The sequence below is a fragment of the Sturnira hondurensis genome, unplaced genomic scaffold (assembly GCF_014824575.4).
Source record: "Sturnira hondurensis isolate 20B ecotype Veracruz unplaced genomic scaffold, ASM1482457v3 Scaffold0016663, whole genome shotgun sequence".
Taxonomy (NCBI): Eukaryota; Metazoa; Chordata; class Mammalia; order Chiroptera; family Phyllostomidae; genus Sturnira; species Sturnira hondurensis.
In genome coordinates this window covers 15238936-15254388 of record NW_028089294.1, presented here as the reverse complement: position 1 = coordinate 15254388, position 15453 = coordinate 15238936, and the positions used below count along the sequence as shown (strand labels likewise).

General features: G+C 56.4%; 1 protein-coding gene across 1 annotated transcript; it reads right to left on the bottom strand.

Moving 5' to 3' along the window:
• Positions 1-4922: 4922 nt before the first annotated feature.
• On the bottom strand, positions 4923-14025 carry SLC30A3 (solute carrier family 30 member 3). Its single transcript, XM_037066869.1, has 8 exons — positions 13783-14025; positions 9700-9881; positions 9137-9283; positions 8887-9040; positions 8123-8321; positions 7775-7880; positions 7433-7567; positions 4923-5754 (listed from the first exon to the last, which is right to left on the bottom strand). The coding sequence occupies exons 1-8, from the start codon at positions 13875-13877 to the stop codon at positions 5606-5608; spliced, it is 1167 nt and encodes a 388-aa protein (XP_036922764.1). The 5' UTR covers positions 13878-14025; the 3' UTR covers positions 4923-5605.
• Between the last annotated feature and the right edge of the window lie 1428 nt (positions 14026-15453).

Here is a 15453-nt window from a genome sequence, read left to right as displayed (position 1 = left end):
CTGGGACTGGGCCTGAAAGAGTCTAGAAAAGGCTGGCAAGATGTCTGGCCTGACCAGCTGTGGTTCAGTTGGCCGAGTGTCATCCCACAAAGCAAAATGTCACTGGTTCAATTCCTGGTCAGGGCACAGGGCTAGGTTGTGGGTTTGGTCCCCAGTCAGGGTGCATATGAGAGGCAATCCTTCTCTCTCTCATATCAACCTTCCTCTCCCTCTCTTTCTCTCTTAAAAAAAAAAAAAGGCCGGGACAGCTGGGATGAATCACAGGAGATTAATGACAGGGTCCAGGAGTTGGGTGAAAGGGAGCCTATGCTACGTGAGTTTGTGGTAGAGCCGGGACGACGATGTCCATCCAGGACAGGGCTTTGCGCAGGCATGTCGCCCCCACCCAGGGACCCTAGAAATATCAACTTCTTCCTGGTTGATAGGTTAGTTACCACCAAATGCTTCTGCAGATTTGCCCTGGGAGTCAGCTGGTAAGGCCCTGGCTTGTTGGCTCATTGGGAGCCTGAGGGTGAGGAGAGAACTTGATGGGCTTTCCACTGGCCCCACGTTCATTTGTTCATCATCTCTCCGTCCCCTCATTCCTTTACTGACAGTCGGTACTGAGCGCTCACTCGGTGCCAGGCTGCCAGCTGGGTGCCGGGAGGCAGACGTGAGCAAAGCAGTGCCTTCCCTCAGGGCAGTCTGCAGATCCCCAGTCTGATCTCCAATGCCCACCCCATCACCCTGCCTCCCAGAAGTCCTGTGTGACGGGTCCTGACCTGAACCTGCTCTGGTGCAGCAGGTGGGCTGGGTGGAGGCCAGGAGGGAGGCCAATGAGGCCAGGGAAAGCAAGCTTGCTGTTGTAGGTTCTCAAACCTGCTTATTTTGGTAAGCTCGAACTGTCTCTTATTTCCTGGGCTTGGTTCTCCTTTGTTTCCCCCTAGGTTTTTGGCTATAGTCCTTTTAAAGTTTATAACCCATCTTGGTTGAGCCAAAGGAAATAAGAGAATGGAATTGAATGTGCAGACTCTTCGAGTCTGAGAGAGGCAGGCAGTGCACCCTGGCACCAGACACCGATGGGAAAGGAGCACTCAGAAGGCGTGCACCTGGACACCCACCTCCACTGTGCTTTCCTGCTCTACTCTGAGAAGGCTGCACGTTTTAAGAATGGAAATTGTTCTGAACAAGGAGCCTACAGCCTTTCCCTTGGAGTGTCAGGTAGGGGAGGCTATTGATGGCTGCGCTTTCCTTCTCCCCAGGGGTGAGCCAGCCACTTAGGAACAGCCCAGGAAGTCCTCCAGAGGCCATGGAGTTCTGGCACCAGAGGGGAGGAGGCCACAAGATGTGCCCTTCCCAGGGCGGCTCCAGTATAGAGGGTCAGCTCTGACATGAGATCGGTCTTCTGAGTGAGCTTTGCCCAGGCCAGCTGGGGACCACTTCCTGGGGCTGCAGGACACTGAACCAGGGAGCAGAGGGGCGGGGAGGGAAGGCAGGGAGCTGTGCCGCAGGAGAGAGGCCTAGGCCCTGGCAACCCCCAGCCCTTCCTATCCATGCTCCCAACACTTTCTCTCCCTGGTCCTGGAAATAGGGTCTACTTTGTCTGAGATCATTTGTGATCCCAGCTGCATCCTCACCCTCAGATTCTGCCTGACAGAGGCCTGGAAAGGGCCCAGCACCCCTGGAAGGTATTGACCAGGTGTTGGTGGGATGGGCCTGCAGCTCACGGCAGAGACAGGAAGGCCCTGGGAACTCCCTGAGTTGGGGGGTGAAAAGTCCTTCAACCACAAAGGAAACTTCTCCAGGAGGTGGGGAAATCTGCCAGGATGCAGGCAGGGGTTTTCCCATCTTGACTCAGGTCCTGAGTTCGCCCCAGAGCCTTCTGGCTGCTTCTGTGGCTACCATGGCACGGGCCTCACAGGGGCACTGCTCCCCTCTGATGGTCTAGCTCAAGGCAGAGGATGGGCCCACAGCTCCTTCTTTAGACTGACCAGCACTGAAGACCCTGAAAGGGCAGCAGGATCACTGGAGGGAGGGGAACACGGCTTTATTACCGTGCTCTTCCTCTTGACCCCAGACAGATTGCTTTCCTGGCCTGCAGGGTCCTCACCTTGGAGAGAAAGGTGTGCTGTCCCCTGCCAGCTGGCCCAGCAGCCCCCAGGTAAGCACTGAAATGAGGAAGTTGGGGCCTGTCCTCTGCCTGGATGCCCCCAAGGCCCAGGCTCTGCGCCCTTCCATTCTGGCTTTTCTGTCTGGCTCCTCGGCCTCCTGTGTCTTGTGGGCATACCTACACTGCACTCTCAGGATGCCAGTCCTGACTACTTTCCTCCCTCTCCAGCTCTCCCTTTCCTCTGGCTCCTCTGCCTCCTGCCCTCCCCTTCTCCCCCAGATTAACCAGCCATGTAATGAGCTGCCAGGGCCGGGCTGATGGATGGTGAGCCTCCCCTTGGTGCCCCGCCCCTTCCCAGCCCCTCTCCTCACCTCTCCCTCCACCACCTATTTTATCATCGGAGAAGGCCTCTGAGATGGACAGGGCCTCTAGAAAAGCTGGTGGCAGAGGTGGGTTGGGGAGATAAGAAGGGTGGTGCAGCAGCTCCTGCAGATAAGGAATTCGCCAGCTCCCTCTGGGCTGCTCTTCCAAAGAAGATGCTTCTGACCCTCACGCCCTCCCTGTCCCTGACGGAGCCCTGCCTGGAGGTGGGTGGAGAGGCAGGGAGCATGGAAGAAACAGCTGGGGACTTAGAGCCGTCAGAACTGAGTGTGACTCCCAACTCTGACCGTCATTAGCAGCAGGACCTGGAACAGGTAAGCCTGTTTCTCCATATGCATGAAGTTCAGACAGTAGGTACCTCAATGCCTTTTGTTAAGTGTTAGTTCAATAAATGTTGGCCCCTTCCCTGCTGCCAGGGTGCTGGGCCACCCTGTTCCCCTGCAAGCTTTTCCCCCGCATCCTGGACTCCACCGTGACGCTAACCCTTTCCTACCGCCTCTCTGCACGCCAGGCGTGTTCATGCCCAGAATGTCACACAGTCCCTCTTATCACAGTTAGGAAAGCCAGGAGGCAGAGAGGTTAACAGTGATCCAACTATTAGTTGAGGGCCGAGGCAGAGCCTGGGAGCCTCAGTCTGGAGCCCCAGGACCTGGAGCACCAGCAGCAGCAGGTTGCTGAGCAAGGAGCTGAGAAACTCTGGCTGGGCAAGAGCTTCAACGGCTCCTGAGTGGGAGTGAGGGCCCAGCTCTGGTCCGGCCCCTGTCACTTAATGGGGAAGTCCTTTTCCCTCTCTTAGCCTCTCCTTCTTCTTCCTCCCTTTGCAGTGGCATGGGGCAGAGGTGGACCCCATGCTTTGTGAGGCTCTTTCTGCCTCGAACAGTCAGTTCCTTCCCCTGCAGAGGGCCCCAGCACTATGTAGTGGGGCCCACAGCTTAAGGCCGTTGCTAAGAAGGTGGGCATCTAGTCCTCATTTTCCCCACCCTCCACTTCCTCCCCCTTTCCTACCCCCGCCCTGTCACTGGGGGCCGGTAATCAATGAGACGTAAAATGAGAACGTACCAGGAACTAGCAAAGCGTGGCGAACAGCTGGGGCAGCCTCCCTGCTCCCAGTGTGAGGGACAGCCAGCCTGTCACCTTGGCCCAGCCTCCTGTGTCCATCTCAGACCATCAGGCCAGCAGTGACTCACCAGCCTGGGCCCAGGACCCCAGCTAGAGATTGGAGTGGGGAGGCCTACTTCCAACCAGCCCGAAGGCCTCACCTTAAACAGTAATGAAACCTCTGCGTTATCGACATGGCGAAATGCAGCCAGGGTGTATGGTTGACTCACAAGAGCAGGTTATAGGATAACGTGGTCCCATTTATATTATATAGAAGTGTTTGTACGTATATAAAAACACAGGCAGGAGCCCTGGCTAGTGTGGGTCAGTGGTTGAGTGCTGGCCTGTGAATCAAGGGGTTGCTGGTTTGAGTCCCAGTCAGGGCACAGCCAGGTCCCCAGCGGGGGAGGGGGGTGCGAGAGGCAACCACATATTGATGTTTCTCTCCCTCTCCCTTCCCCTCTAAAAATAAAATCTTTTTTAAAAATTGGGCAGGAGTCTCAAACCTGAACAGCAGCTGTGTCTGGGAGTAGATGCCAGGGGGTTACATTTCACTTTCTACTTTACACACACATTTCCTTTGTTGAACCCTTAAAACAAGGATATATTTATAATATGCTTTAATGATAAAAGTGAAATAATTTTTATAATAAAGATATTTCTATTCTGGGGGAAAACTTGCAGAAATGTGCACAGGCTAATAAAAAATACTGTCTTTGCTGTGGGTGGAATTTCACCAATTTGGGATGGGAAAGCCAGTGAACTCCTGCTTATCCAAAGCGCTAGATCTAACATCAGAGCAGAAAGTTTGATTTTTAAAAAGCAAAAATCAATCCCTCACTGAGTCTGGCTTGCAAGGGCAAATCTGTCAAAAACATAAGTGATTCTTAAGGCAAAGGGGGAATAACTGTAAATCTGTCCTTGGTGCCCGCAGCCCGAACGTGGACTCAGGGCTGGACCCGCACTGCCCATCTGCCCCGCATCACAGGCCTGAGAACTGAGCCCACCCTGGCACTGTGGTCCAGCCACGCTCCCCTGGAGGGATGGAGCCTTTAGGGATAATTCTCCAGAATCCCTTGGCTCCTTGCCTTCCAGCTTTCTCCTGCAACCCAGCCCAGGGCTCCCGGAGGCTCTCCCTGAGCCATGGACTGGCTCAGACAGGCTGTGAATAGGGAGCGGCAGTACAGAGCCTGGTGGGTTCTGGCCTACGTGGTCGGAATGTGTATTCAATGGTGGAGAGGGTGGAAGGGCAGGAAAGGGTCAGGGGGCTGCGGAAGGTTGCTTGGACTACGTGAGTCTGTCGGTGCTCAGATGTCTGATTGTGTCTCCCCTCCTGAGGACTCAGCGCAGGGGCTGAAAGACGCAGTGAGACACACATTTATTGGTGGAGCTGCGGCGAGTGGCCCCCTCTTTGGGATAGCCAGGGCACAGCACCAACAGAGGGATGGACACAGACCCCCCAAACGGACACAGAGGTGGTGCAGACTCAGAGGGGCCGTAGCACAGCCACACATGCACAGACACACGGGCCACAGCACCAAGAAACACATATGCGTACACACACAGACAAAACCACAGGGCCAGGACACACGGACAAAGTGCAAGTTTTGGGGCTCCTGCATAGACAGAGCGAGGGCCACATGGGGAGGGGCCCCTGCTGACCTCCCCTGGGCACAGGCACACCAACAGCACACAGACAGGCAGGTGCCCCAGCCAGCCAGCCAGCCTGCCACGAGGACAAAGGAACCCCGGAAGGGATGCTCCTGGCTCCCAGACCGTGGGAAGCTGGGACCACGGGCCTCCCACCCCCACCCGCACTGCACTAATTCCCCGCTCAGTCCAATTCCCACCCCATTTCCCATCCCCAGTCCTTTGGTCTTGCCCACGGGGGCTTGGGGCTGGGAAGTTGGAAGGTGGAAGGAGGGAGAGAGGAAGGGGTAAGGGCCCAGCTCTGTCCCTTCTCTGTGAGCAAGGAGGCAGCTGCTGAGAGTCGAGGGCAGAGCCTGGGCCTGGCAGTGGGGTGAGCGCAGGGCTGGCTCAGGCTTGGGGAGGCTCTCGGCAGCGCAGGCACTGGGCCATCTCCGGCTGGTACTGCTCGACCTGCAGAGTAGAGCTGGAGAATCCAAATCGGGAGTGGAGCCGGGATGTGGCTTCGGCCAAAACAGCTTCCGGGTCTGCTGTGGAGTCTGTGGGAGAGTGATAAGAGACAGCAGGTTCCCAGGGAGTTGGGAACCAGGCTGCAGCCAAGATAAGGATCAGTGAAGGGGGACCCAGGGGCTTGCACAGCATTAAAGCCAGGCTTTAATGGGGAGCTTTATTTGCTTTCTGTGTTGTTTGAAAAGCACACAAATGTAAAAGAGAGGATTGGAGAGACTCACCCCAGATCTACCATGCTAACACACGAAATGTATTATTTATTATTTTTGGATCGTCTTTGTTCTTTGAGTGTCCGCACACAGCTGTGTTTCAGCAGCCAGGCCGCCCGATTTTCCAGGACAACCCAGATGTGAAGTATGCTGTCCCACTGTCCCTTTAGAACTATCATCAAATAGCCCACCAAGTGTAATATTTTGGGCATCCAAATTGCATGTCTCTGATTGCTTCTTGCATCTGGAAGAAACTCAAAAATACTTTGTCAGCTTGTGAGTCACCATATATATTTTTAATAGTTGAATCATAATGTAGATATAATTTTATATTCAGCTTTTTCCTCCCAGCATTGGACCGCAAACAGCTTCCCTAGTTGCCATACAGTCTGCACAATTGTCGTTTTTAGTAATTACATGATACCCCACTGAATGGAGGTGCTGGAAGTTGCCTAACTGTGCCCCGTCCCTGGTACTCATCCCACGTAGGAACTAGTGATCTTACAAAGGGCTACTGGTTCCCTGCACCACTTTAAAGAGGGCGGGCCCTAGCTGGTGTGGCTCAGTGGACTGAGCGCCAGCCTGTGAACCAAAGGGTTGCTGGTTGGATTCCCAATCTAGGGCACAAGCCTGGGTTGTCAGCCATGTCCCCAGTGCGGGGCTTGCGAGAGGCAACCACACATCGATGTTTTTCTCTCTCTTTCCCTCTCCCTTCCCCTCTCTAAAAATAAATACAATCTTTTTCAAAAAAAATTTTTTAAAAGATTTTATTTATTTATTTATCTTTAGAGGGGAATGAGAGAGGGAGAGAAACATCAATGTATGGTTGCCTTTCGTGCGTCCCCTGCTGGGAGTTGGCCTGCAGGGAACTGGCCTGCAACCCAGGCATGTGCACTGACTGGGAATTGAACCGCGATCCTCTGGTTCACAGGCCTGTGCTCAATCCACTGAGCTACGCCAGCCAGGGCTCAAAATTTTTTAAAAAATTCGGGCAGGAGTCCCAAAACTGTGACCAGCAGCTGTCTTGTTGATCCAGAACATATGTGTCAAGATAAGGAAGTATTCCACCTGGCTGGTGTGACTCAGTGGATTGAGCATCGACCTGAAAACCAAAGGGTTTCCAGTTCAATTCCCAGTCAGGGCACATGCCTGGGCTGTGGGCCAGGACTTCAGTAGGGGGTGTGTGAGAAGCAACCACACATTGATGTTTCTCTCCCTCTCTTTCTCCCTCCCTTCCTCTCTGTCTAATAAATAAATAAGTTCTTTAAAAAAATAAACAAAATAAAGAGAGTGAAACCTTCCCCAGAATAGCCAGTAGCTAGCCATGTAGGGCTCTTCGGCTCCACCGTGTGTGTGTGTGTGTGTGTGTGTGTATGAGAGAGAGAGATGGAGAGAGAGGCTAAAACCCAATAATTCAGGCCATCTTCCTGTGTTTGTGGGGGGAGGGGAAGGGAGGCATGTTTCTAGGACTAATTGGCTGCGGCCAGTGTGGACTCACCGATGGCCAGATGTGCAGAGGCAACGTGGTACGTGAGCGTCAGGGACCACAGGTGCAGCTCATGAGTTGCCCGGACTCCTGGCACTGACAAGAGTGTATCCCTCACCGGCTCAAACCCCAGATTTCGGGGGGTACCTGCAAGCAGCACCCACCAAGCCTTTCTTCTAGAGTTGTTCCTGCCCAGGGCAGCCCCACCTCCCTCATTCTGTCCCCACTCATCCTGGTGACCCCCACCATTCACCCTGGGCCCAAAGCATCCTTCCAGCAATAGGCCCCAGAGCCCCACATGCATCAGAAAAAGAGAGGGGCCCGGGGGGAGGAGAGCAGTGGGGACTGAGTCACCTTCCATGAGGACACGAAGAACATCTCGGAGGGTGGGAGCTGTGGACCCCAGAGCACAGATAGAGAAGAGGAAGGTGCTGATGGGGTCAGCTGCCTTGTACTGAGGCTGGAGAGAGAGAGAGAGACCCCTAAGCCTGGGAATCAGGGACCTTTCAGAGGATCTAGGGCTGTGCTGGACCAACAGGTCCTAAGAGGCCCCGAGGACCCTGTACAGGGGAAAGGGAGCCTAGGCCAGGAGTCCTGGGGAGCTAGGAGCTGGAGTGGGGGAGGGAGGCTGCGGGTCCCGGGATGGAGAGGAGGGACTGTGGGTTGGAGGAAGAAGGCCAAGGCAGGCCAGGTGGACAGTACCTTGAAGTAGATGAGGATGGAGGCAGCAAGCACCCCAAAGCTCTGCAGGAGGTCCCCCAGCACATGCACAAAGGCTGCTCGGACGCTGGTGTTCCCCAGGGGCAGGGGCTCCCCAGGCCCCTCCTCTAGCGGTGCATACTCAGCCCCCCTGGACCCATGGCTGTGGGGGGGCCCAGCCTGGTGCAGCACAAAGGCCATTCTGAGGAGGAAGCAGAGCAGCTCAGCCCAGGGGCCTGCTCTCAGCCTCCTCTGCCCATTTCTGCTCCACCTCCTCTCACCTCCCCAGAGCTCCTTCTCCACCTATTTTCTCCCTATTTTCCCAGCCCCAGGAAGAAGATGACATTGTCCAAGAGAGACAAATAGTGCAGCCTGGGGGCAGGAATACAGCATGTGGTGCCAGGGATTTGAATTCGGATATTGGCCCTGCTACTTCAATAGCTTTGTGGCCTGGGCAGGTCACCTGGTGACCTCTCAGATCTACTTCATAAACTGTATTCTAGGGGCCATACAACCTACCTCATGGGGTGGTTGTGAGCTTTAACTGAGATAATATCATGAAAGCCCTCAGCAAGAGTGGATGGTACACACAGCAGGCATATCACAACTGTCGTTGACTCTGCATTTTAGGTCCCTGCCCCAGTCCCTTCTCGGGCATTCCCAGGGCAGACTGCTGGGGGCTGCGTTTGTGTTGCCAGCTCTCCCAGCCCAGAGGAGGACCCCTTGGCCTGAGCCCGACAAGGCGCCTGCTCCACACTGGAACGTACAGCAGGTTGGCACAGACTGCGATGCTGGCGGTCAGCAGCATGGCGCCCCCCTCGATGTGGTAGTCGCTGTGCAGCAGGCGGATGAAGGCCAGGTACAGGAGGATGCCAGTGACCATCCAGAGGGAGACCACAGAGGCCAAAGCCCCCAGAGTCTCTGCAGGCGAAGACAAGCTATCAGAGACCTGCCCGGGATGCTAGCAGGTACCCTCTGGCAAGACTGGAGGGTCACCAGATCATGCAGGAGCCTTACCAGAGCGGTGCCAGCCGAAGGTCATGGTGCGGGTGGCTGGACGTGTAGAGAGCCAGAGGGAGAAGAGGCTTCCCACCATGCTGCCCACGTCTGCCAGCAGGTGGGCTGCGTCGGTCATGATGGCCAGGCTGTGAGCCAAATACCCACCTGCAAGGGTGAAACCAGCAAGGTCTGGTTCTGCAGGTGTGCGTACGGGCGCGGAAATGAGAGTGGGGGACAGACACCCACATGCAAACTGTGATTCTTCACTGGTGATGGGGTGACAGAGAGTTTTTATTTTCTTTTCACTCACCCACATATTCTACGATGACATATTTTAACAACAAGAAGTGGGGCTTTTAAAAAGAGCAGTTATTGCAGAAGCCAGCCATGGACCCCACCCTGAACTCCCCCTGGTGCTGTCCCTCACTCTCTCCCACTTTTGTAGTCCTGGGCACCAGACTCCCACATCCCAGCCACCCCGCCTCTTCTCTGCATCCCCACCCAGGGACATCCCTGGGACTCTGAGTGGAGAGTGGCTCGGGCAGGTGTCGAGAGGATGGAGGAGCAGCTCTCCAACTTACCAACCACCTCCCCAGCCATGAAGACGCAGCACACGGCACAGGCGGCACACAGCTGCCTCTGCGCCTGCAGCCTCTCGGGGGTGAGACCCGGCTGTGGCAGTGGGTCCCTGTGGCAGTGGTGGAAGGGCATCTCCACGGGTTTGGGCTCCTCAGGGAGGGGCTCTGAGGGCTCTGCAAAGAGACTGAGGCAGGCAACATGGTTCAGCTGGCCCCCAGGCTGACCTGCTCCTCACTCTCAGGTCCCAGATCCTGCGGATGGGCTTCATCAGATGTGACCCACCTTTCACTCCTTTCCAAGGCCTAGTCAAAGCTGGGACCCTTGTGGACAGAGGGCTGCACGAGAGACGGGACCTAAATGAACACCCAGATCTCAGCCTCCCCTTCCTTTTTTTTTTTTACGGTTTCTTTTTTTATCATTTATTTTTTTATTTAATTCTTCTTCAAGTACAGTTTTCTGTTTTATATGCCCTGCCCTGCCCCCGCCAGTGCTCCCCACCTCCCTTCCCTTCCTTTTCATAAACATGTCACAGCTGGAAAGCACCTTGGAGACAGCCTAGTCTAACACCTCACTGGAGAAGCGAGCAGCGTGAGGCACGCGTCTGTTGGGCAGCCCTGGAGCAGCACCTATCCTCTCCTGCGGTTCCAGGGCAGGTGCAAGAAGCAAGGGTCCTCGCACCCTCTGTCTGTCTGCGGCAACCACGACTGGACGGGGGAGCACAGGGGAGAACACGGAGAGTTTACAGCTCCAAAATTACCTCGTAAACAGCTGAGCCTGCTTTACTCAAAGAAGAATCTAAAATATGAGTTTATAAGAGAAGCGCTGGAAAATTATTCCCCTATACCCTCGCCCTCTGATTGATTCCACTTGTAAAAGCTTTAGGGTTAAAATGGAAGGCAAGCCAGTGATTCAAAAAGAAAAAGGAGGAGGAGGAGAAAAAGGAGGAGGAGGAGAAGAAATAAGAAGAAAGAAGGGTGATGAAGATGGAGAAGAAGAATTAGTAGTTTGAGGCTCAGAGCAGGAGAGGACTTATGGAGGCCACACAGCTGATTAGTGGTGGAGCTGAGACTGGATCCCAATCAGACCAATTCATTATGGAGGCACCATAAGGCAGACCAAAAGAGCAAATCATCGAACAAAATTCTTTCTGAACTCTGGGAGTTTCTGGTGGACAAGACAAGTGGATGCACAGAAGGCAGCTGTAGCCCTTAGGGCAGCTAAAGTGCTATCAGGGCTCCGACAGAGAGATGCATGGATTCTAATGAGGAAATCAGGGGGCACCATGAAGGGGCACCATGAAGGGGCACCATGAGGAGGCACCATGAGGGGGTTCTTGAAAGATAGGGAGAATTTCGATGAAGACGAAGTGCGCATACCAGGCAGGGGCAATGTGAAGGGAAGCTGGCCTGGAGCTGTGGGGCCCACTCAGCATGGGATCCTGCCCTGACCCACCTCCTGTATCTCCACTCACAGTGTGGTCCTTTAAGGGAGGAGTGGAATGTTGGGACCCAAAAAACCTGAGGTTCCTAGCACAGAGAACTAGTGGCCAGATTCCAGAGCCGGGTTGTCATGGGGAGGATAGTGTGCAGAATGCTGTGACTGGCAATGGCAGCAGTAAGAACACTGGCTTTAGAGCCTGCCACATGTTAGCGGGACCTCAGTGTAACTGTAAGCACCCAGCTGCGGCCACTTTAACTGCACAGGGCCATGGACCTCCCTTGACAAGTGAGATGGGGCCGAGGGCCTCATCTGGGGAACACCAGGGCTGAGCTCAGGTTGATTGAGTTTTAGGCCCATTCTGGCCCAGTTCTCATCCTCACTACTACTCAACCCAAACCCCAGCAAGGATAGAACCTTCCACAGAATAAAGGACCTAAATAGAAAAATACAGTCCTAGAAATAGTCCCAGAAGTGTGACGAGAATACCAATGAGTGAACATGAAGGCTCCAGATAGAAATTCGAATCACAGCAGTAACGTGGGGAGGGGTGCCTGGGGCCTTCTGGCTCAGGAAAGCTCTTCCAAGTGGGTAATTAAGGTGTGAGGGAAGTGGGGGGGGAACTTTGGTGCCTGTAGGGAAAATTCAGGTGCTAGCAGGTAGGTTCATTTATTGGAATTTCCTTCCAAGACTTAGAATCTGGATGTGTGTGATTCTAGGTGTTTCCAGAGAATATGGGGAGATGAGGGTAGCCTTGAAACCCATCCTCATTCTTCGGTGAGGTGCGCCAGGCAGTGTATACATGCTGAAGCCCAATCTGGCAGGAGAGACAGGTGTGCCACAAATGAACTGTGCAAGAGGCTCCGGCCAGGAGGTGTGTAAACAAAAGACTTTAGAGGACAGGGGAGGAAGGGGCCAACTCTAAGGGGGTAGGAGAACTTCACAGAGGGAGAGGTGTAGAGAAGGGGGTGCAAACACATGGTGCATGAGGAGCCAGGGAAAGGAGAGAGGGGGGAGTGATGAACCCTAAGGAACATAAAGGGAGACACACTGATTGATTTCCCGCATCTTTCCTGAGCCCTGAGATGACCTTGCTGATGGGTCTGGGAGGAAGAGAGGAGAGGAGATGGAGATGTCCAGAACCGACCAGGCCAGAGGCTCCTTGAGCAGAATTTTGGAGGAGGGGTTGGTTAGGTAGCGAAGAACCTCTTTCAGAAAATACTGCAGGATTTGGTGACTAATGGTCGTATGAGAATGGAGATGAGCTGGGAGACAGAGATGTGGGTCTGAAGGGCAAACAGTGGCCGAGCGGCTTCGGGCGGTGGGCAAGATGCCCTTCCTGGTCTCTAAGGCGCAGTGCAGCCAACATCAAGGCAGCCACCCATCAACAGGCTGCTCCCTTTTGTTCTGCAGGAATTGGGCCCTAAAGATTCTCATTGTTGGTGTGCGTGTGTGTGCAGCGCTGGGCGGGGGACTGTACATGCTGTTTAGAGACAAGGGAAGGCAGTTTTATCTCCCTGGCCCTCTGAAACCCCCAGCAAACAACAAATAATATTGAGGGGGGCAGAGCGATGTAGGAAGGGAAGATGGTCTGAAGTAGAGTCGAAAGGATACGTGAAGAGATACCACGGCCACGGCTGGAGCCCCCACAGCTGCCCACGTCTGCAGTCCCCTGCAGGAAGGAGTCAGACGGTGTCTTCCCTCCTTCTGCTGCCCCCTCCACCCAGGTTTACAGCCCCCACCCAGAGAAAGATCCAGAAACACACACAGAGGCACCATATCCAAGACAAAAGGAGAGGGGCTGGGAGGGAAACAGAAATATCGGGGAAGAGGAGAAAAGGGACAAACGGACGGTCAGCCAGCAGACAAAATGGCCAGCGGAGGTGGCCGAGGAGGCACCGGCTCGGCCGCTCGGAAAGACCAGGTGGGCAGAGCCGGCGGGCGCCGCGCGGGAGGCTGGCGGGACGCGGAGGCGGTTCTCCCGCCACCCCCGGCCCGCTGTCCCGGCCGCTCTGAGCGCCTCATTTCACACCTCGCCGCCCCCGGCCCCGTCTGTGCGCAGCTCGGAATACCCCCTGCCGCCCAGACCGCACCTGCTCCTTCCTTGTCGCCCCCTCGCTTCCTCCTGCCCGCCGCCCCCCAGGCGCCTGGAACACCCGCTGCGGGGTCCGGGGGGGGGGGGGGCCCTGCTCGGTCCGGGTGCCCACGCCTGGCCGCGGCTGGAGGGGTCGCCCTGAGCCCGGGCGCGCAGAGCGGGGGCCTGCCCATGGGGCTCCGAAGCCTGGGCAGCGAGGTGCTCCCACCGCCGGGGCCCCGGAGCAATGCGGACATCGGGGCACCTGGCGCGGGCTCGGGTCCGACGGAGGGCAGCGGCTCTTGGGGAAGCCAGAGGCGGCGGGGGCGGCGGAGGAGTGCGGAGGCTTGGGGGGCGAGCCGGAGAGCCGTTCCCCGGACCCGGAGGAAGAGCGCGGCTGGGAGGGGGCGCAGAGGGCCTGCCCAGCGGCGGGGGTCGGGGCGGCCGGGGTCTCCGTGCGCCGAGAAGCCGAGGAAGTCCTGGCGTGCTGGGGCAGCCGGTCGGACCGCGCCGAGGGAGACAACGAAACGGACAGATAGCAGGGGGTGGCGCACCCGGCCGAGGGCTGTCCTACCTCTTCAAACGCAGGCCGCCACCGGCGTCGCCGCGGTCCCGGGGGCTCACCAGGCGAGTAGTCTCCGAGCCCCCCGGGGCGGGAACGGGCTCCATGTCCTCGCGGCCCCGGCCGTCTAGGCCCCACCGAGGGGGAGGGAGGTGGGGCCGGCCCGTGCGGAGTCCAAGAGGTCAGCCGACCCCTGGACTCCCCGCAGGGCAGCGGGGCCACCAGAGTGGAGGGAACTGCGGCGACTGTGGCGTGGGGTGTCTGAACTGCGGATCCCGCGGCGCTGGCGCCCCGCCCCAATGGGGGGAGCTCCCCAAGCCCCGCCTCCAGGCCACCCCGCCTCTCCCCCCAGCCTGAGCCCCGCCCCACAGCGCTGCCCCCCGCCCCCCCAGGCAAAGGCTCGTTGGCAGAGCCAGAGCCTGGTGGGGTGAGCAGAAACCCCTTTGCACACCGCCCCCACCACCTTCTGGAGAACCCTGATTTCCATAGCACCCCCCCACCGGGTTCTGGAGAAGCCTAATTTCCATAGCCGCCCCCCCCACCATGCTCTGGAGAAGCCTAATTTCCATAGCCCACGCCCCCCTGGCGCGCTAGCTCCGCCCATCCAAGCCCCGCCCACCCGCCCGTTCCACGCCAAGCTCCTCAAGCCTGGAGACCTCCCCGACCAACGTGCACCCGAGGACCGCTGCCCCTTGCAGGCCCACGCAGGGGCATCTCTGCCTCCGACACCGGGTCATACCGGGGCCCCAGCCCCCTACACGGAGGCAGAGACAGGTGTAGGTCCATTACCTGTCCCGAGAGAACCAGAAAGGATGTGGGGCGAGCAGTGTGATCCTCTGGGAGAACTCCAGGGACTCGGGCCAGAAACCACTCTGTGGAGGCTGTGGGGTCAGAATTCCTGAGCTGAATCTGCTGCCAAGAAGCACTGTGCCGTTCATTATTATTTATTTTTATACCGAGACTTCGGATGGCAGAAAGCTTCCTGATCCCCTTCCATCCGCTATTATTCCTATTTTCTGGGTGAGTGAACTGAGTCCCAGAGAAAGAAGCGTGCAGGGGTCACGCAGCCAGTGAATGAAGGGCTGGGGCTGGACCCCCCGTCCGTGATTCCTTCCCGATTCTGGGCACGACACTGGTGACCAAAGGGAGTGCGGTCTTGTCACTCCGGGGCAGCGGAAGAAGGGAGGAGCAGCTCCCCGTCGCTCTGGGGTCACAAGCCACTGTTCCTGGAGGGAGGCTGTGGTCAGCTTGCCAACAGGGGATTCGTAACCTTGAACCTGTTGTACCTTCCGGGGCATTACCTCCCTTTGCCTCATTTGAACTGAAGCAGGGGAAAGCAGACACTTGCAGCTAAGTCGGTGGCGGAGCCCGGAGCTGAAGCTTCAAATGCTCAATACCTTCTGGCCCTCACACCTGCTGTCACTGTACATGAAAATGGGGTGGTGATTGGATTGTGCACTCCTCGCTGTGGCCAAGTGTTAAAGCAGGGGGTCCGCAAGAGGAGGGGAAAGAGTGACGCACGGATGGGGAAACGTGGGAGATGGGAGTGGCTAGTAAGCTCGGGCAAGAAACCTGTCAACCTCACCCTTCAGGGCACACTGGACGTCCTGAACTTAGGGACATTATTACCATTATTCTAAGCAATGACACTGCGTGTACACCTCTAAAAAAAAAAAGGAGAAA